We start from the raw sequence: 20393 nt of genomic DNA, 5'->3' as shown, positions 1-20393 counted from the left end.
AGTGTTTGACTTCCTCAGCACTCTCCTCAGAACTCTGGGTGTCTGTGTGCACACGTGTGTTTCCCTCACAGGAACGGTTCCAGGTGAAGAATCCTCCCCACACTTACATCCAGAAACTCCAGAGCTTCTTGGACCCCAGCGTAACTCGGAAGGTGAAGTGTGAGGCAGGGAGGCCCCCCCTTGCTGTCCCTTACAGTCCTATGGGGTTTGGGGCGCAAACATTTTGACTCAGGGTGGGACATTTGCTTCTGAGCAATGGGACTTTGGTTGCTGGGTTTGGAGGCCATGGGTCCGGAGTGGCTGGCTAATAACAGAGGGAAGGCTTATAACCGCTCTCTTGTATCCCTTCCTTTTCCTTTTCTACCCCTTTTGTTTGTACTGCAAAGTTGGATTGGGGGCCTCCAATAGTGACAGGAAATTCCATGTTTACAGAAGTTCAGGAGGAGAGTTCAGGAGTCAACCAAAGTACTGAGGGAGCTGGAGATCTCACTTCGTACCAACCACATTGGGTGAGTCCGAATCGGCCATCAGGATCTGGTGTCTTCTGAGGATGGTTTGCCTGTTTACTTCCCTGCCATCAGGCACAGTTGCCCCTTGAATGGCTTTGGTTCCTCAGAGCTTCAGACTGTTCTTTTTCTGGCTTTTCTCCTTTTTCAGCTCTGCCAGCTGCTGACTGATGCTGCTGGCAAGCTTGGGGCCTCTCCTGGGGTCTTCAGCCTGTGGCTTTGAGTAGAAGACATTCCCATAGCAGCTGAGACTAGAGTCTGCCTGTGGCCTGGGGCTGGGCCAAGGGAGGCCCAGAGAATGCTAGGAATGGGGGAGCATATTACATCGGGTAGCTGAGACCTTGTTCCTGGACTGTTTGGTGCCCAGAAGATTATTTTCTTGATTACAAGACAATCTTAGTTCATAAGCAGAAGAAGCTTCCTAGTGCACCAAGGAAGAAGATCTAAGGCAGTGGGGCGAGGAGTTGAATGTCTTCTGTATCTACAGACCCTGGTACTGCCAACCTATTGATGGGGCCCCTGGGAACTTCATGAGTCTTGTTTTCTAGTTTCTGAGTGGGAAACCAGAACTTGCTAAACAGGCAGAAGGCTAATGCCTGAGGGACAATGAAAGGTGGCAGTGGTCTCAGTTTTATAAAATCATAACCAATCAGAGTATATGTAGTGAAAGTGAGAGAGAGAGAGAGAGAGAGAGAGAGAGGTGTGTGTGTGTGTGTGTGTGTGTGTGTATGTGTGTGTGTACACAAAGGATAGTGAGGGATACCTGATGTTGGACTGCAGGCAGGGCTACAATCCTGATCGAAGGGCCTGGCACAAATGTTGAGAGCTTGCATGAGTGAGAAGTTGAGCCTGGGGTGGGGGTGGAGTGGCTGGGCAGGTGCCATCTCCAGGTCCTGGGCTTCCTGAGAGCAGAGGTAGAATGAGCCAGATGACATCATCTGTATTTCCCCCTCTGTCCGCAACAGCCGCCCACTTGTTCACCCCAGGCTGAGTCTGCCTGGGGCTCTTATAGAGGCTACCTGTTTGTAGCCAGCTGCTGCAGCCATCACAGGGGAAATGGCACAGGAGAGAACAGGAAAGGGATAGTTCCTGGCCTCGGAGCTGTGCCTGGTGGCCAGAATTGGCTCCTACACCTCATCCACGAACCGGAATGAAAGCTGACATGCTAGGAAACTAAACCTCCGGCTTTATTTGGTAAATCCTCGCACAGGGAGTGACAGGGCCTCGTCAGCTACCCTGTGTGTGAGGGCAAGAGTGAAACAGATGGCAGCTCCCAATCCCACCTACCACCCGGCACCCTACCACAGGGCCTTCTCCTCCTCTCCCCTCCCCTCCCCTCCCTCTCAGGCCCTCCTTTCTTTCATAGTAAGTCTAGCTGCATGAGGATGGGGGCCCGTTCTTCTCCGGAGAGGGCCGCAGAGCAGTGTGCGACACTCCCTTCTGCTCACCCCTTCTACCTGGTGCCTGCCTCTCTGGCCACTGGCCAGGGGCTGGGGCCAGAGCAGCACGGTTCCCAGGCCTGGGGCCTCTTGGCAGTTGGCACACAAGTCAGAGGTCTGGACCTGGCCCTTCGTTCCCAGGGAAGAGCATAGTGTCTGGCATTTTAGGAGCTCCTGTTGTCTGTGGGGACAGGCCAGGCTGTGGTAATCATGTGGGGAGGGCCAGGCTCCTTCCTGGATTTCTGGGCAGGAAGAGTTTGTCAGGCTGGGGTGTGAGTGCTCCAGGGCAGTAGGAGCCCAGGGCAAGGTGGGGAGAGGAGGATCCTGCTTCTGTCATAGCCTGATCAGCCCGAGGGCCTGCCGAAGCTGGGTGTGCAGGGGCAGCCCAATGGGAACTCAGGCCCTGGAGCGGGGCAGGCTGGGAAGTGGGATTCCAGAGCCTCACCAGCTCCTCCTCTCTCTGGTTTGTATTGGTTTCTCTCCCTTGCCGAAGTGCCCTTTAACCTCTCCTCAAAGTGTCAAGATCCCGAAAATAGCAGTGTAGACTCAGACAGGAAATGAGAAGGGGGTGGGGAGCTGGAGAGCAGACAGACAGGAAACGGGAGGCCTGTCGGCCCCCAGAGAGGAAGCTAACTTCAGGCAGCTCCGGTGTCAGTCAGCCTCAGCTGAGCCTGGTGCTCTGGCCCAGCCTCTCACTGTAACCCAGGGTGTGGCCAGCAAACATGGCGCTGGTGTTCCAGCCGTGGGGGAGACGCGGCTTTGCAGGGCTGTGGGGTACAGCTGGCCTGTAAAGAGCCCCAGACATCCAAGGGAACAGAACGCTCAGGAGAGTCAGGGTTTTGTCCTGAGAGTTTTATATCTCTCTGTGCTGTGGAATGAACCTGTCCTGTAACAGTGTTCCTGGGATCGGCTCTTGAATTTCCTTCCAGGGATATCTTAGGCCAAGAGGCCTGAAGGCAGAAGGATGGAAATACCTGGTCCATTGTCTTTAGGATCTTTGTTGTCCTCGTTCCTGCCTCTCTGGCTGAAGGGGCCTGAGTCCTCAGTCTGGCTCTGAGTGGTCATAGCCATTCTAGAATTACTTGAGTCCCTGACTATTCCCCCATCCTTTTCCTATTCTGCCAAACTCACCCTAACTAAACACAGAATCCCCACATATCTCTCTTTGCTCACTATGGTCCCAAATATCTTTCCTTGAACTTGGTGGACGGCCCCTTTGGCCCACCATGTCTCTGTTCCAGATTTCTCTTTGACCCCTCCCGCCTGTCTTTTGACTGAGACTCACTGGGGACCTGTGAGATGTTATTAGGCATAGCTCTGCACAGCGGCCTGTGGTAAATGCTCTTGATAAACCTCCCCACCTCCCCATAATTCTGCCAATAAACATCAAGCAGGGACAGTGCACCCAGTGTTGTGCTAGACCTCAAGGACACAGAAAATGATTGAGTCAGGTCCCTGCCATTTAGGAGAGGATTCCTGAAAGCTTGTTTGGCTGACATGGTATTGGAAGGCCTTGTACCTTTCCCCATTCCTGGCTCCCCAACCTAGCAGAGGTCTAGGCCAGTGATGTGACCGTAGATGAGTCTGCCATGGGTTTTGAACTTCAGCATTTTCCCAGCCTGGTGCTAAGTTCCAGAGGATTCAGGAGTGGGTGTTGGGTCAGAGGCCCCTCCTCACCCTCGACTCACTTTAGCAGACCCCTCCACTATGTTTCCTTTATCTGCAGGTGGGTGCGAGAGTTTCTGAATGATGAGAACAAAGGCCTGGATGTGCTGGTGGATTACCTGTCCTTTGCCCAATGTTCTGTCATGTGAGTACCACCCTGGGGCCAGGGCTCAGGACCAACAAGGGAGGACACAGTCCCATTCTGATTTGCTTAGGAGGGGTGAGGTTGCCGTAGTGAAGATGGGAATGGAGATCCCAGGCCAAGATGAAGAGCCCAGGCAATGGTGTGGGAATGGACAGGCAGCCAAGGGGATGTCTGGGATCTGCAAAGAATGCCAGATGGGGAACAGAAGGAGAACGATATGAAAAGGGCACTCGGGATCAGAACTCAAAGGATCCAGACTCCAGGCTGAGAGCAGTCAAAGGAAACGTCCTGGATTCTGGGAGAGATGCCTGGTGGGATTCATTCCTTTGGAAAACTGTCTTTAAGATTCTCCTTTGGGTCTCCAAATGTGAGATGCGAGAGGGTTACTCCAGGTCATTGCTGAAGGGCCCTAGGAGCAGTGGACATGACCTTTGACCCAAACTAAAAATGAAGTATTCAGGAGGCTTTTTCAAGCAGGTTGGGGGTTGGAGGTAGCCCTAAGCGAATTGGTACAGATGAGAAGGCAGCATGAGGTGGTGAAAAAAACGAGGGCTTTCAAAGTATGACAACCACAAAGCTGGTTGTGGGTCTCGGTTATGTCCTTTACTATCCATGTGACCTCAAGCATATTTACGTCCTCTTCTATAAAAGGAGATCCATGTTCCAGGGTTGTTGTAAGGTTTAGACGATAATGTGTGTAAAGCAGTTAGTGGTGTTTGGAATGTAGTAAGTCCATATTGCCCTGGCCACTTTAGTGTTAATTATGATTATTCAAGGCGGTGTAACCTACCATAATTACCTGAATATATGGAATTACAGTGGGATTACAGTGATCATTCATGTGATGACCAATAAATACTTCAGACTTCTACCCAAGACTTAAGTCAGGCCTTGGCTGACTAATCATCCCAGTTTGCCCAGGGTTTTTCCCAGTGTTAGCACCAAAAGTCCCGAGTCCTGGGAAACTCCTCAGTTCTGAGACTTGGTCCTAGCCTAGACTTTCACTTTTGTTGTTACTGTCCTTGCCCATGGCCATTCTCCTTTGTCTAGCAGATCTTCAGTCTTCTCTCTTTAGGGGTTTGAACTAATGCCTCTCCTAGGTTTGGCCTGTCACTTTTTCCAGGTCACCCCCTGTTAAAATCAAGAGTGGCCTTGTCCTCATTCCCATTCCTGCAGAACTCATGCCTCATGATCCTCCTATCCCTTTAAAAACCACTCTTTTTATAGAAAGAAATGAAAAACATTTGCTGAAGTGATTTTTTTTTTTAATTCAGAGCTTTTATAGTAAAAAGATGTAGATCATTTTTCCAAATAAGCCTATCTCATTTGAAAAGCAATCAAATCCCAGCTGCTCAAAACCAAAATACACTGGATCCTCAGTATAGTAGTGTCCACAGCAGTGCCTTTGACTCTGTTTTTGAAAGAAAGATTCAGGGCAGAGGGAAGGGGGTAGAGGGGAAAGAAAGTGTGTTTTGAGAAGGGTTGAAAGGAAAAGGGTGAAGCCGGATAGAGTTTGGGTGAAGGCATTTATTTGTAAACTGCATGTACCAGTGCTAGGGAATACTATTATTGATTGAGGGAAGCCACTGCCAAGCCACTGGCAAATTTCCCTGTCAGGGAGACTCCTCTGATGTTTACTTGAGAGCCCATCGAACATCTGATCGTCAAGACTCTGCAGCCTGCTCTGGCCCCTTTGGAATATTCAGATATCTGCAGATATCATTTCTCATTTCAGAAAGCCTTGGCCTCTGTGCCTTTGACCCTGGGGCTACACATGTCTGAGCAGAAGGTTCCTTGGGGGAAGAGCCTGTAGGAGATGCTTGTTCAGTCCTTAATGACCTACTTGGGGGAGGAGGACAGGAAAGAAGAGTGGGGCTTGTTTCTCAGATGTGGGGATTTGTAAAAAACAGTGCCCCATGGGTTTGTGACCTCAAGCTGCCCTCCTTGCCCTGGTCACACTCCCAAACTGCTGATGGTGATCACAGAAGTAGAAAGTGACAGAGAAACTGTCCCAACTCCTGTAGGCACTAAGGACCCCAGTCCACACCCTCGACCTGTGATTTCTTCCCCCAGGGAAGCTGAAGCCCAAGGAGCCTCTATACCAGAAAATCTAGAAGTCTCAAGTAGAACCACAGAAAACCCAGTCACTAAAAACCAGTGCTGGGATGGGACCATGGTACTCTTGAACATAGAGGACTGTCCCACTCTAGGTTGGCTGGGACCCCCATTCCCTTCCATTCAGACCTGCCCTCATGAACCCAATTCAGAACCAACTGGGCCACTACAGGGCACCCCTTTGGCCGCTGCCGCTTGCCAGCCAGCAAGACCTGCAGTTGACCTGTTCCCCACCACCGTTCCACAGGGCAGCTTCTCCATGGGGAGCCACAGCTTCTCTGGGATGTCCTAAGGCCAGGAGTGCAGAAAGACTGCCAGCTCCCTGGGTCCCTTTGGGCCCAGGAAGAGGTCACTCCTGGAGTTGCCTGGCCAGTGGGGAGCAGCAGCTCACCTGCATCAGCCTTCCCATGTCCTCCGGCCCTCCTCCTGGTTGCTGCCTGTGCCTGTACTGCCCTTGTCCTGTGTTGGTGGCTCTCCTGACCAGAGTTGGGTCTCTGCTGCCCAACTCTGCTTGCTCTTCTTGCCCTCTTTGCTTTTCATTGCCCTAGAGGTCTAAGTGGGGGGAGGTGGGCTTGCCAGGGGGCTTAGCACTGAATTTCTCCTGTACGTGCGCTTGTGTGTCCTTTCCTGCTCCAGGTTTGACTTTGAGGGTCTGGAGAGTGGTGATGATGGCGCATTTGACAAGCTCCGGTCCTGGAGCAGGTCAATCGAGGACCTGCAGCCACCCAGCGCCCTGTCAGCCCCCTTCACCAACAGCCTCGCTCGCTCTGCGCGCCAGTCTGTGCTCCGGTATGTGTGCTCTCGCTCTGCCCGCCTGCCTCCCATCCTAGCCCCCAGTCCAGGTCGTGGGTGACAGCGGTGAGTGCTCATTGCTCCTCCCTCCACTCTTGCTTCCAGGCTCAGCTCTCTTGCCCTCTGCCTGCCAGTCTGTCTCTGGTCTGTCCTCTCTGTCTCCTTGATTCTGCCCAGCAATCTGTCCTGGGTAAGTACATCACCCTCGGCTGTGCCCACCCCATCTGGGGTTCCAGCTCTCCCCTCTCCGCACTCCCCTCCTAGGGGCCCCCTCCATTCCTCTTTTTCACTCTGCCCTTCCTCCCAGCCTCTTGGGCAAGACTGTCCCTCATCCAGCTCCCTGGTCTTCACTGGGTGATAAGTTCCTGCCCTCATGTCTGTTTCCCTCTGGCTCTGCTTTCTGCCCCATCAGCTGCTCCGAGACCAGCTCCCAGCCAACCTACCTGCTGCTCACCTTCCCTTCACTTCTTCCTTTAGGACTTTTCTCTCCAAGGCTGCCTTGTGTTCATTTTTTTTGCAGTATTTTAACAGACTTCCTGCCCAGAGGCAGGTGGACAGACCGGATGACTTTTCAGAGCCCCTCCTACACAGGGAGGCTTTCCTTTGGGCCCTGTGGCCCTTTCTGTGGTCTCTGTCCCTCTTGTGGCCATGCTTTTCTCCTGGTCTCCTTTGGGTTTTGTCCTTCTGACTCTGCTCATCATTCTAGTCCTGCGTGAGCAGCCACCATTTGTGCTTCCTCTTTCTTTCATGAAACATCATTGGGGCAAAGCCAGATGTAGCCCCCAGCCCTCCTATTGCCTTTGGGGTCTGCTCTGCCCTTTCCAGGACGTAGAAGTGGGATGGGAGCCAAGATGCTCCTGCCCCAGGGAATTTGTGGAAGATGCAGCGACTGGAAGGAGGAGGAGGGAAGGCAGGGATAAATGTCTCCCTGGATCCATCTGGAGGACTAGAAAAGCCTGCACATCTACTGTTGTACTTTGGAGGGCCCCTGGGCTCAGGATGGTTTGGGCACTGATTATAAAGTTGGGATCCTGGATATTTACTCACAAAGGCCTATTGCAGAGAGATGAAAACAGCTGAACACCCTGTCCCCTTCCTCCGTCCCCCACTCTCTAGGCTGTTGGGTCAAGGTCTCCTGTCCCCCTTTTGTGCTGCTGTTGTCGGGGTGATGGTGAGCGCTCCTAGACCCTTCACCAGCAGCCCCCTCTTCCCCAGGTATAGCACTCTCCCTGGGCGCAGGGCCCTGAAGAACTCCCGCCTGGTGAGCCAGAAGGATGATGTCCACGTCTGTATCCTCTGTCTCAGAGCCATCATGAACTATCAGGTAAAGGGGCAGCACTAGCCTTGGATGCCCCGCCTGTTCTGCCTCATCTGCCAAACTAGAAGAGCTAGGAGGGCACCAGCTTGTAAAAGATGATTTTGAAAAAAAGAAAGGAAAAAAAAAAAGACACATTTGCTGGCAGGCCTATAGTCCGGGAGATCCAGCCGGGATATACCTTCCTCAGCATCAAGGTTTTCCTTCCTCTGTCCTTTCCCCTTGTTATAGTATGGATTCAACCTGGTCATGTCCCACCCCCATGCTGTCAATGAGATTGCACTCAGTCTCAACAACAAGAATCCAAGGTAAGTTCCTTCACTCCCCTTTCCTCCCCACTGTGCCCAGGGCTCTGGAGATTTGGGCTCCACTTATCCCTTATAAGTCCTGCCTGGCTTTCAAGTCCTGTGGCCCTGGTCAGTGCCTTGGTTCGGCTCCCTCACTTCAGCTTAAGGAGAAGGAGTGTCCCTGGCTTCCCTCTGGTCTGCACAGCTTAGTGAGGGGCAAGACTTCCTTCCTCTGCCTCCTTTCCAAAACCCACTCCCCTCACTTCTGAGGCTGTCTCCACTCTCTGAAGGGACTCACCTAGTTGTAGAAGTGAACTGTATGGTGGCTAGGGTGGGGAGCTAGGGTGTTCATTGTTTTTCTTCATCCCTTAGGACCAAAGCCCTTGTCTTGGAGCTCTTGGCAGCCGTGTGTTTGGTGCGGGGAGGTCACGAAATCATTCTTGCTGCCTTTGACAATTTCAAAGAGGTCAGTCTCCTGCATCTCTGTGTGTGTGTGTGTGTGTGTGTGTGTGTGTGTGTGTGTGTTTGGTGAGGAGGTGGGGAGCCAGGTAGGTAAGCACCCTTTCCTGTGATCTCACACATCCCAGTGATTCTAACATCTTGTGCTTAGCTAAGTAGCCAGTCCCACTGCTTCTTTCTTTTCTTTTCTTTTCCTTTCCTTTTCTCTTTTCTTTTCCTGTTCTTTTTTCTTTTCTTTTTTTTTTCTTTTCTTTTCCTTGTCTTTCCTTCTTTTCTTTTCTTTTTACCAAAAACAGAACTTCAGTCTTAGCAGATCTTATGGCAGGACAGCTCCTGAATGGCCAGCTAAAGATGCCCTCATTTGAGGGCTGTAGTCCAGCGGCCCTAACCTGGGCATGCATCAGGATACCTGAAGAGCTTGTTAAACTTACAGACCCCTGGGAGGCCTGAGTACCTGTGCTTTAACAGGCTTCCCAGGTGGCTTTGAGGTGGTGAACCCACCGGTAGAACCCAAGGTAGATGTGTTTGTGGTGGGAGGAGAAGACAAGCAAGGATCTTCCTGAGTTATTGGCTGTTATTGGTGAGGGGAGAGGAAGCTCCTACTTGGAATTTCCCCAGCCTCTGGCCCTGGCTGTGAAACTCTCATCTGCTTGAACGTAGGATTCCTCGACATCCAGTTGCAGCTGCTGGCCCCACCCCTTCCTCCTCTCTGGACCTTTTCCCTAGCATCCATTGTTCAAGCCAGGAAATAGCTCTTCCTCCTAGAAGCCAGAGGCTCAGAGGAGTCTCTGGACCCCTCTTAGCACAGGGCTTTCCTGCACCCTGCCAGTCTCCTGTGTCCCTACTCGGACTTCAGCCTCCTGCCTCAGCCATGGCCTCCAACCTTCCTCCTGCCTCCCTCCTTCCTTCAATAACTGACCAACAGTGTTTCTTCTTGGCCTACCCCAGAGGCACCTAAAGTCCTGATTAATGGCACAGGCTTTACTGGGTTCCCTCAGCAAGTTGATGTGGGGATCAGGGACCCCGGGCAGATGCCAGGTCCCGGGCTTTCTTCTGCCTGACAAGTTTGTTAAACTTACGGGCTTTCTTCTAAGTGTCCCAATGGCCCCTTGCATAGAAAGAGTTGTAGTTCAGCTTAGTCTGACTGACTAACCAGTCAGTCCCTCTGCCATGATGTTCCTGGGAGCCAGGGCTCAAGGGCTTAAGTTCTGCGTGGGATAGATCTTTTCACTGAGAAAATTTGTTTGTTCAGGTATGCAAGGAGCTGCACCGCTTTGAGAAGCTGATGGAGTATTTCCGGAATGAGGATAGCAACATCGACTTCATGGTGAGGAACCGAGCCTGGGTCAGGCACATGCCCAGCAGGTCCCATGCTCCTGGAGAACGAGGCCAGGCCAACAGCATATCTTGATATTCTGTGTTGAACCTAGAAGGATTCTCTCTACTCAGTAAATGCTCCTTGTCCACTCACCTACCCTAGAGAGCTTTTAGAAACGTCAGGGCAATGTCATTTTTGTGTCTTGGGTCTACCTCCTTTGCCCCCTTTTGTGACCTTGCATGGGGTCTTTAGTTAAGTAGTGTTGTCTCAAGAAATACCTGCTGATGTACAAAGGAAATAAGTTGCATCTTCATTTCCATCTATTTCTCGTGTAATTTACTTGTCTTCATAAACTGAATATTAAGTTTGATATTTTTAAGTTAAAATACTCATTATTCCCAGAAAGACTCAATTTTTTTTTTCACTCCTTTTTTTTAAGTTCGTTTACTTATTTTATGAGAGAGAGAGTGTGCATGAGTGGGGGAGGGGCAGAAAGAGAGGGAGAGAGAGAATCCCAACATGGGGCTCAATCTCACGAACTGTGAGATCTCGACCTGAGCCAAAACCAAGAGTTGGGAGCTTAACTGACTGAGCCACGCAGGTGCCCCTATTCACTCCTTTTGATTATCCACCAGATGATACTGATTCTAACACCCTGGCTCTTCCATCTCTCCTTTCCCTTCCTGCCTCTGACCCTCTGGGCTGCTTCTCCAGGTGGCATGCATGCAGTTTATCAACATCGTGGTGCACTCAGTAGAGGATATGAACTTCCGGGTCCACCTGCAGTATGAGTTTACCAAGCTGGGGCTGGAGGAGTTCCTGCAGGTGAGCTGGGCCAGAGTCCTCACAGGTGAGGAGCTGGGGGGGCAGAGGACCAGCTTAGTCACATCACAAAGGATTTTTTCTTTTACAAGAGCCTAGTCACGGATGCTCCTGGAACCCTGCCTGTCTTCTGAGGCCTGGGTCTCAGGCCCTCCTGCACAGGGCTCTCCAATTAGGCAGCTCCACTGGGTGAGAATGTGACATGGGTGCAGAGGAACTCCTTGGGTCTTATGCTCTAGAAAGTGGTCATAGAGGGTGGTAAGGACTGAGTCTCTCTCAGGAGGCTCCCCCAACTACTACTCTCTCTGTTTTTTCCAGAAGTCAAGGCACACAGAGAGTGAGAAGCTGCAGGTGCAGATCCAGGCATACCTGGACAATGTGTTTGATGTGGGAGGTTTGTTGGAGGATGCTGAGACCAAGAACGTGGCCCTGGAGAAGGTGGAGGAGCTGGAAGAACATGTTTCCCATGTAAGTAGTCTTTTTTTGCTGCCAGGACCACTGTTGAGGGAGGGGAGAGGAAGGGGACATCTCAGTTCCAGGAATCTTGACCTGACCCACTTGCCTCCAGATTGAGTCCCAGGGAAGCCTTGGAACTCAGCATGCTCTGACTCAGGCCCTGGATCATCCACAGATTCGAACACACACGGACCTCCAGGACTGGGCGTGGGGTGGCCTCAGGCTTGAGAGAGTCAGATGTGGTCTATTTCAGGTGGTCTCAGACCCTGGGCCCATAGGAGTGATGTAGGGAAGCCACTGGGCCACGCTGCCTTAGGAGTAGAGGGGTACAGGGGTCGGGCTCAGGTCCTGACTGAGATAAAAAAGTACCCAGGCTTTAGGGTCAGCGCCAAATCTACCCTTCCCATCCTGTAGCTCACGGAGAAGCTTCTGGACCTAGAGAACGAGAACATGATGCGTGTGGCAGAGCTAGAGAAGCAGCTGCTGCAGCGGGAAAAGGAACTAGAGAGCATCAAGGTACCAAGTAATCTGGAGAAGGCAGTCTCTGACGGGTACTGGGTGCCAGGGCCTGGGGATCTGGCTTTTCTTTCTCTCTCCTTCTCCCTTCCTTCCTTCCTTTCTTTTTTCTTTCTTTTTGATATTTTTCCTATCAATTTATTTTTTATCTCTTTGCTCTTTCATATAGCTAGCTGCATCCTATTATATGAAGTGCATCTGACAATTGTAATTTTTTTAAATAATTTTTTTGATGTTTATTTATTTTTGAGATCGAAAGACACAGAGTGCCAGCAGGGTGGGGCAGAGAGAGAGGGAGACACAGAATGTGAAGCAGGCTCCAGGCTCTGAGCTGTCAGCACAGAACCTGATGTGGGGCTCGAACTCACAAACTGTGAGATCATGACCTGAGCCGAAGTCGGATGCTCAACTGACTGAGCCACCCAGGCACCCCTGAAAATTGTGGTTTTTTTATTTGGCGTTTCTTTCTTGAGATTTTCGTGTCTTTGAAAATCCAGATCTTGATTCACACTTGAGGCATTCACATGAGGGTGGGCTGATGATTTCACCCTAATTTTTAGTTGGAGAGGGAAACTGAATCCAAAGTGGGCCAGACACACACAGAGGAGGGTGGGAGCAGGTGGGGCCCTGTGTGATGAGAGGGCCGAGTAGCCCATGTGCTAGCCACCAGGTATCCTAAGTCAGGAGACCAGAGGCTTAGCATATTTAAGCGCTTCTCTGCCCCTCACCTCACCTGTTGTTACAGAGTCATGCCCCAACCTACCTTTTCTTCCAGAGGGATACGATTATATTGGTTCTACTGAGCTTGGTCAACATCTGCCAAGCCCCTGCTAAGAGTCCAAAGTGCCGTCCTGGGGAATGCGGAGGATACAGAGATGGCTAGGGCAGGCTCTTGTCCACAGGGGGCTGCCACCAGAGTGGTTCTACAAGGCCAAATACAATGAGAGCAGTATCGAGGAACAGAGCGCTGAGGGCAGTGTGGCAGGAGGCTAGAGGTGGGCCCGGGAGGTTTACATAGGAGCAGCTTCTGACCCAGGCCTTGAGGAACCAGCAAGACTAAGGCTGGGTCCGGGAGGAAGCGCACTGGAAGGTGCCACCTGGGCCAACGGCTCTTCTGCTCATCTCTTGTTCTGTGGAACAGCCTCCCCAGCCCCCACCTGGGTTTCCGCTGCTCTCTGCCTCTGGGCACCCTCCCAGAGACCCTAGCTGAGAGACCTGGGTAGGGGCAATGACTGCTGCGTGTGCCTTCCACTTATGCTTTCCTTAATGGTGCTGTCTCCCGATAGGAGACTTACGAGAACACGAGCCACCAGGTACACACCCTGAGGCGGCTCATTAAAGAGAAGGAGGAGGCCTTCCAGCGCAGATGCCACTTAGAGCCCGGGGCCCGGGGCCTGGAGTCAGTGGGCAGTGAGGCCCTGGCCCGGGTAGGCCCTGCAGAGCTGAGTGAGGGCATGCTGCCCTCCGACCTGGACCTTCTGGCTCCAGCCCCACCACCTGAGGAGTCCCTGCCTCTGCCTCCACCGCCAGCTCCTCCCCTGCCCCCTCCACCACCCCCATTACCAGGTGAGGAGAACCCTAGGAGTCCTGAAGGTCTGAAGGGCAGCCTCATCTTGGGGCCAGACCAAAACCTGGGCCCATAGTGCCTCCCTTAGGGAGAAGCCGGGGATGTGGGTAGAAGGACGTGAAGTCAGGTGGGGGAGGGTTGAGGGAGGGCAAGAATCTGAGGGAGGCTCAAGTTACTGGGCAGGGGGTGTCCAAGGGTGGACGTGGGTCTGTTTTAAGGATTATGAAGGTGTTGCTCCTGATTCCTCTGTGGAAAGCCAAAGAGAGGGCTTAGACCAGAGCAGAAGACAGGGAGCCAGAGGCTAGTGAGACCTGCTCTACCAGAGTTAGGACCCCTGGGAGCCAGAGGGGCAGGGAGTTCACGCATCCTCTTTCCCCAAGAGGCTTTGAAGACAGGTTGGGCAGCACTGGGGAGGGCGTCTCTAAAGAGGCTTTTGGACCGTGGGTCACTGTGGCATTTGTTTTCCCCCAGACAAGTGTCCCCCAGCCCCACCTCTCCCTGGCGCTGCTCCCTCTGTGGTGTTGACAGTAGGCCTGTCAGGTGAGTGTCCCCAGGACTCTGGGCAGGGCTAGTGGGGAGGGAGACAGAGTGTCCTTGGCCCCAGCCTCACTGAACCTCCTTCCAAATTAGCCATTCGTATCAAGAAACCTATCAAGACCAAGTTCCGGCTGCCTGTCTTCAACTGGACAGCACTGAAACCCAACCAGATCAGCGGCACTGTCTTCAGTGAACTTGATGATGAGAAGATCTTGGAGGTAGCAGGGCCTGGAGCCCTCAGGGGTGGGGTTGAGGGCTGGGGACTAGATCATGCTGTTAGCCAGATCTCCTGGCCTTAGAAACACCCTTAGAATCAGGCCTCCGTGAACCAGAGCTGAATGGACACTGGGCGTGCTGCCAGGGGCCCTTTAGTAGAATGAGGTGACCGCATTGTCCCTTCTTGTCCACTCCTGCCAGGATCTGGACCTGGACAAATTTGAAGAACTGTTCAAGACGAAAGCCCAGGGCCCTGCCCTTGATCTCATCTGCTCTAAGAACAAGACAGCGCAAAAGGCCGCCAGCAAGGTGACCCTGTTGGAAGCCAATCGTGCCAAGAACCTAGCCATCACCCTACGCAAGGCTGGCCGCTCGGCCGAGGAGATCTGCAGGGCCATCCACACGTGAGGCTCCCACTGACCTCGCCCTGGTCCCCAGCCAGTTGGCAATCCAGTTCTCCACCTACTATCCTGGCTTTCCCTGGATTCCAGGGCGTCGCAGAAGTGTCTCCCGTCCTTCAGTCATTCACTGGCTTGGCCAGAACTTAGTATATTTGTGCTGTGTGCCAGGCACCGTGTGAGGTGCTGGGCATTCAGCGCAAACCTTCACTCAAGTTGCTGCCAGTCTAGGCAGAACAGTTCAATAGCGTGGGTGATAACCACCTAGGTGGCAGAGGTACAGGCAGCTTTGGGGGAACAGGGCAGGCCAGGTAGCTGAGCTTGGTGATTCAGGAAGGCTTCCCAGAGGAGGTGAGGAAGTGTAGGAAGTCCATTTCAGTGCCTGGAGGGAGAAGCTTGGTGCCCTAGGTACTGAAAATTGACCATGACTTCAGCATAGGAAGGGAGTTGAAGAGACAGGGTAGAGACAGGTGGGCAGAAGTCTTGCAGGCTGAGCCTCATAAGCCACACTCAGGTATTAAGATTTCTCCCTAAGGGTAGAGGGAGGGCGCTGAGGGGTTTTAAACCAGGCCATGGACTGTTCACCTAGGATGTTACTCACGCACTGATAGATGAGGCAATAGGCCCTCTAGGCCTCTGGCTGCATCCTGCTCACCGACCCCACCGGCAGTCCCTCTAGGAGCTGGAGAAAAAAGGGATGATGGGTAATGGGCAAATGCAAGACCTGAACTAAACTCCTTCCTCCTGCACAGGTTTGACCTACAGACCCTACCAGTGGACTTCGTGGAGTGCCTGATGCGCTTCCTGCCCACAGAGGCTGAGGTGAAGCTTCTGCGGCAATACGAGCGGGAGCGGCAGCCCCTGGAGGAGCTGGCGGCCGAGGACCGCTTCATGCTGCTCTTCAGCAAGGTGGAGCGGCTAACCCAGAGGATGGCTGGCATGGCCTTCCTGGGCAACTTCCAAGACAACCTGCAGATGCTCACACCGGTATATCCTCTGGCCCAGTCGGGGTCATCTGCGGCTACCCCTCCACCTGCCAGTCCCCTCCCCTGCCCTGTCAGTCCGTCCCCACCAGCCCCTCTCAGACTTTGCCCACCATCCCCCCCCCCCCCACCCCCCGGCCTAGGCTCACGCAGCTCTTCATCTTCCTTCCAGCAACTCAATGCCATCATTGCAGCCTCTGCCTCTGTCAAGTCCTCACAGAAGCTGAAGCAGATGTTGGAGGTGAGGAGATGTTGTGGATGCAGGCACCGGTGGGCCTGGGGCCTGGGTGGAGGAAGGAGCCCGCGGGGCATGGCCTGACCTCCTCTCATGCATCTTTTGGATAGATCATACTTGCACTAGGGAACTACATGAACAGCAGCAAGCGAGGAGCTGTGTACGGCTTCAAGCTCCAGAGCCTGGATCTGGTAAGATGGTGGGGACAACCCAGGGCCAGGAAGCCTGAGGAGCCATGGTGCTCAGCCCTCTCTCACCACCCTCTGCCCCCCTCTCTCAGCTGCTGGATACCAAGTCCACTGACAGGAAGATGACACTGCTGCATTTCATCGCATTGACAGTGAAGGAGAAGTACCCAGACCTGGCCAACTTCTGGCATGAGCTACACTTTGTGGAGAAGGCTGCAGCAGGTAAGGGGAGCTTGGCCCAGCGAGCCTGCTCTCGTGTCTAGGCCAGGACAATCCCAGGAAGCTTAGGAGAGGGAACGCTTGGGTCCTTTGTTTCTGGCCTTTGTTATCTCCCTTCTGGCCACTTCAAAGCTTTCCGCTGGGGCCATGGGTAGGGGCCACCCCCAAGGGAGCCTTTCTGCAGGCACCCGCCTAGCCCAGCCCTTCCCATTTGGGTGCCATGGGAGTAGGCAGAGGAAGGCAGAGGTGGCTCTTCATTCCCAGCTCCCTCGTGCTGGCCCTGGAGACTGCATTTTCTCCATTTATAGAAAAACTATAAAGCCCCACAGACATAAGGCAGCTGTCATTTCTGCCCCACTCATGAAAACTGAGGTGGGCTTGAGGCAGCTCCATCTTGGAGACCAGCAGTCTCTCTGGCTTGCTTTCCTGTGCTGCCTTGCTCTTTGGGGTCATGAGCTCATAGCCCCCATTCCTTTTCCTTGCCTGTGAGAGCCCTGGTAGCTGGGTGTGCCCTTCTAACCTGGAAGCAGAGGCAGGAGAACCTGCTTGCTGCAGGGTGTAGGGTGGGGGTCGGGGGGTTGCGTGGACAGAGTTCTGTGTAGCCCTGGGCTGGGAGATGGGCATGTTGGCCCCTGGGTAGGCCTCAGCCCAGGCTCTGGTGACCACAGTGTCCCTGGAGAACGTGCTGCTAGATGTGAAGGAGCTGGGCCGTGGCATGGAGCTGATTCGGCGGGAGTGCAGCATACATGACAACAGTGTCCTTCGGAACTTCCTCAGCACCAACGAAGGCAAACTGGACAAGCTCCAGCGTGATGCCAAGACGGCTGAGGTGGGCAAAAGGTGGAGGCGGGTGGGAGCGGCCAGGGCGGAGGCACTGTGTCCCTCTAGGTGAACTTTGTTCTGGTTCTCGAACCAAAGAACTTTTACCACACAGTTGGGTGTCTGTATGTGGTGGAGAAGAGGCATGGCAGAGGCCGGGGTGCGGGGGCAGACAGCTGCCCCCGGGGACATATTCTAAGGAGCTTTGGGAGCCCTGAGTTCTCTTCCATCCCACAGGGCTGGGGGATGCTGGTTTTCCTCCTTTGGCCCTGAGCACTGCTTTCTGTGAGCCTCCTGTCCCCAGCGGGGAGCCGGGCTTCTCCTCTGCCAGCCTGATCCCTTCTGTCCACCCCTTCCCCAGGAGGCCTACAATGCAGTTGTGCGCTACTTCGGTGAGAGTCCCAAGACCACACCCCCTTCTGTATTCTTCCCGGTATTTGTCCGATTCATTCGTTCTTACAAGGTGAGCGGAAGAAAGGCTTTTAAAAAGGAGTTTGGCTGCAAGAAAACTGGTAGGGGGAGGGAAGGCTGGGATCCAAGTCCTCGGAGTCCTGGGAGGGAGCGATGGAAGCTGGCCACAGGCCTCTCAGCTGTGAACGGGTGGGCAGGGTGGGGGCCCAGGCCCTTCCTGTCATTGTTCAGGGCAGGAAGTGCCCCTCCAGAGGGTGGCCACCTGGGGTTGCTGGCCCCACTGCCACCCATTCTCCACCCTCAGTGTCAGCCCCTCCCCTCACAGCCTGTGTGAGCCTCACCACCACCCCTCCAACCCCCCATGGTTCTTAGGAAGCAGAACAAGAGAACGAAGCTAGAAAGAAGCAGGAGGAGGTAATGCGGGAGAAGCAGCTGGCTCAGGAAGCCAAGAAACTGGATGCCAAGGTGGGTGGGACCAAGAGCTGGGGCCTGGAGAGCAGAGCAAAGGATTAGGAGGGGGTGGGGAGAGAGTTTGAGAGGTGGAAAACTGGAGCCCAGAGACCACCCAGAGGGTGTGAGGCTGGAGTCCGAAGGGATGGGGAGAGGGGCTTTGGGAGGGATTCCTAGGCAATGATGAGGAGGGGGCTGCTGTACCCAAATCAAGGGCATCTTCAGACTGCATCTAGGGGCAAGAATCAGCCCCATGGTAGGTTAGTGATGACTCCCTTCCCCTTCAAATGCTTGGCCCTAGACCCCCTCCCAGCGGAACAAGTGGCAACAGCAGGAGCTAATTGCAGAGTTGAGGAGGCGCCAGGCCAAGGAGCATCGGCCTGTTTACGAAGGGAAGGACGGTACCATTGAAGACATCATTACAGGTGGGGCCCTTGTCCTTCCCTTGGGTCTGGCCACTAGGCCCAGCTCCCAAACTCCAACCCTACCCTTTTGGGCCCTCCTCCCATCCCATCCCCATGAGGCCTGACCACTGTGTCTCTTTCCTGGGCCGCAGTGCTGAAGAGTGTCCCTTTCACGGCCCGTACTGCCAAGCGGGGCTCACGCTTCTTCTGCGATGCAGCCCACCATGATGAGTCAAACTGTTAACCCCCAAGGCTGGGGCCCTTGACAGGTACTGGGCACCGCAGCTGTCCCCTCTGCATGCCCACCTCCCAGGACTCCTGCTGGGCCCACAGGCACCTCCTCCCCTGCATGACTTGGAACCATCCTCTGGCAGCCTCGTGGTGATGGGGGCACATACTTCTCTACTTGCATGCCCCATGCTCTGAGAACCATGGCTTATCCCTTGCATGTGCCCTCAGGGAAGTATTCTCTCCCCAACTAATGCTGTCCTGGCTTCTACTAAGACCCAAGGGGCAGGGAGTTTCCAGAGCAGGCAGGACCAGGCCACCACCTCTCATTGCTGAGGCTCCATTCCTGGGCCCTGGTATCCTTTGTGACCTGTGCCTCTCCATCCCCATCATAAAAGCTCTGGCAGTAGCTTCTGCCCAGGGCGTATCAGATGTCCCTTGATCTGTTCCCCGATATTTGGTCTACCTGGGGTCTCTCCCCAGCTTCTGGCTATTGTTGAGTCTACTTTGTTTCTACCACTGCCTAGTGGCCTCTAGTCACCCCCACCTGGTCCTCTGAAAATGCAGAGCCCCAGCAGTGTCTCTGACTATCCTCTCTACCCTCCTTTAAGCTTCTCCCTCATCGGCCTCATAGCTGGCTCTTCTTTGGCCCTGCCTGTGGGGCTGCTCCTGAAGGGACTGTTCCTACAGACGGCGGGCCTGGCCCAGCCTCCCTGCCTGTTCACAGGCCTTCATTTTCCCCACAGGCCTCCACCGCCAGCCCATTGTCGTTCGCCACCAAGCCAGGAGTGCCGCACCACCCAACGGCCCCCCTCGGGCTCCAGGCCCCCACTAAGGCCCTCTTGGTGGCAGAAGCACTTCAACTCCCAGAGTCCTGCAAGTCCAACCCGTGGACCTGGAGCCCTGGAATTGGCTGAGGGTGCAGCAGAGAGCTATGCTGCTTTCAACCCAGCGTCTACCCCAGCGCTCAGAGCTGCGCGTGCCTGATGTCAGTGTGGGCACTGGGCCTGACACTCCCCTGGTGCCTCTAGTACTGCACTTTGCCCCCAGGGTCTTCTTTTCCTAAAAGGTCACCAATGGTCAGCTCAGGGCTGGGAAAAATCATTTCCAGCCTTAGCCTATACAGGGGCCCGTAGGCCCTCTGTCACTAGGCCAGAGGGACAAAAGGAGAAAGCGACTATTCCTTCTGTTTTTCCCCTTCCATTTTGCAGCTCTGTGGTCAGCTGTGGTCTGGAAGTATCCAGACTTAGGGAGCTCCAGTACCCTTCCAGTCACAGATCATATTTTACCAGGAGCAAGGCCCACCTAAGCCTGGGCCCCACCCAGCTGTGCCCCGGTGATAAGGGTAGAGGAGAGATGCCATGCCACACTTACTGCCCTTGACCCTTTCCACTCTAGGCTGACTCTGTTCTTGTCGAGGTGGGCAGAAGGGTAGAGGTTTTCCCAGCCCCAACCCCAGGATAGCTAGAGAAAGGGTGTGATATCAGCATCCTCACTTCCTTTCCACAGCAAGGGTTTTGTTTTTTTTTTGTTTTTTGGTTTGTTTTTTTTGTTTTTTGTTTTTTTGGCAGGGGACAGGGGACATGGTGGTCTTAGCTATTTTCTCAGTCTCCTGCCAGTTTCTTCTCAGCCCCTGGAGGGGAATACAGGGAGCCACTTCTTTTTGTACATGTACCACCTCCCTTCTCCCGTGTACATAAATCCCAGACCTTCTTTCTCAACAAAGGCTTGAAGCACCAGGCCTGACTCTGTCTCCTTTTTCTGAGTGTGGGGGACTAGGGTGGCCATTTGGCCTGACCTGAACCGTGGAGACAGAAAGGAGGCTGCATGGAGATGCCCCCTGCTTGGGGGAGGTGAGGGCAAAAGCTTGGGGAAGGGGAACCGGGCTGGGTGGGCTCCAACC

General features: G+C 53.8%; 1 protein-coding gene across 6 annotated transcripts in view; it reads left to right on the top strand.

Moving 5' to 3' along the window:
- Window positions 1-20229, top strand: part of FMNL3 (formin like 3) — a 53528-nt gene extending 33299 nt beyond the window's left edge. Inside the window, exons 3-27 of one of the 6 annotated variants that reach the window (XM_015541045.2) lie at window positions 72-152; window positions 433-509; window positions 3672-3755; window positions 6507-6659; window positions 7878-7986; window positions 8209-8285; window positions 8637-8730; window positions 9976-10050; window positions 10756-10866; window positions 11185-11331; window positions 11734-11835; window positions 13122-13401; window positions 13874-13942; window positions 14033-14157; window positions 14357-14559; window positions 15306-15540; window positions 15709-15777; window positions 15882-15962; window positions 16052-16181; window positions 16847-17007; window positions 17359-17460; window positions 17781-17873; window positions 18160-18283; window positions 18415-18531; window positions 19237-19319. In XM_015541045.2, the coding sequence (XP_015396531.2) occupies window positions 72-152; window positions 433-509; window positions 3672-3755; window positions 6507-6659; window positions 7878-7986; window positions 8209-8285; window positions 8637-8730; window positions 9976-10050; window positions 10756-10866; window positions 11185-11331; window positions 11734-11835; window positions 13122-13401; window positions 13874-13942; window positions 14033-14157; window positions 14357-14559; window positions 15306-15540; window positions 15709-15777; window positions 15882-15962; window positions 16052-16181; window positions 16847-17007; window positions 17359-17460; window positions 17781-17873; window positions 18160-18283; window positions 18415-18506 (2874 nt within the window). In that variant the 3' untranslated portion in view covers window positions 18507-18531; window positions 19237-19319. Of the gene's footprint in view, window positions 1-71; window positions 153-432; window positions 510-3671; window positions 3756-6506; window positions 6660-7877; window positions 7987-8208; window positions 8286-8636; window positions 8731-9975; window positions 10051-10755; window positions 10867-11181; window positions 11332-11733; window positions 11836-13121; window positions 13402-13873; window positions 13943-14032; window positions 14158-14356; window positions 14560-15305; window positions 15541-15708; window positions 15778-15881; window positions 15963-16051; window positions 16182-16846; window positions 17008-17358; window positions 17461-17780; window positions 17874-18159; window positions 18284-18414; window positions 18532-19236 lie in introns of all 6 variants that reach the window. The other 5 variants (XM_007072987.3, XM_007072988.3, XM_042992225.1 and 2 more) reach the window with 5 other exon arrangements.
- The last annotated feature ends 164 nt before the right edge of the window (window positions 20230-20393 follow it).

Source organism: Panthera tigris, chromosome B4 (genome assembly GCF_018350195.1).
Source record: "Panthera tigris isolate Pti1 chromosome B4, P.tigris_Pti1_mat1.1, whole genome shotgun sequence".
Taxonomy (NCBI): Eukaryota; Metazoa; Chordata; class Mammalia; order Carnivora; family Felidae; genus Panthera; species Panthera tigris.
Note: the sequence above shows the minus strand (reverse complement) of the source record. Positions and strands in the feature narration are given on the sequence as shown.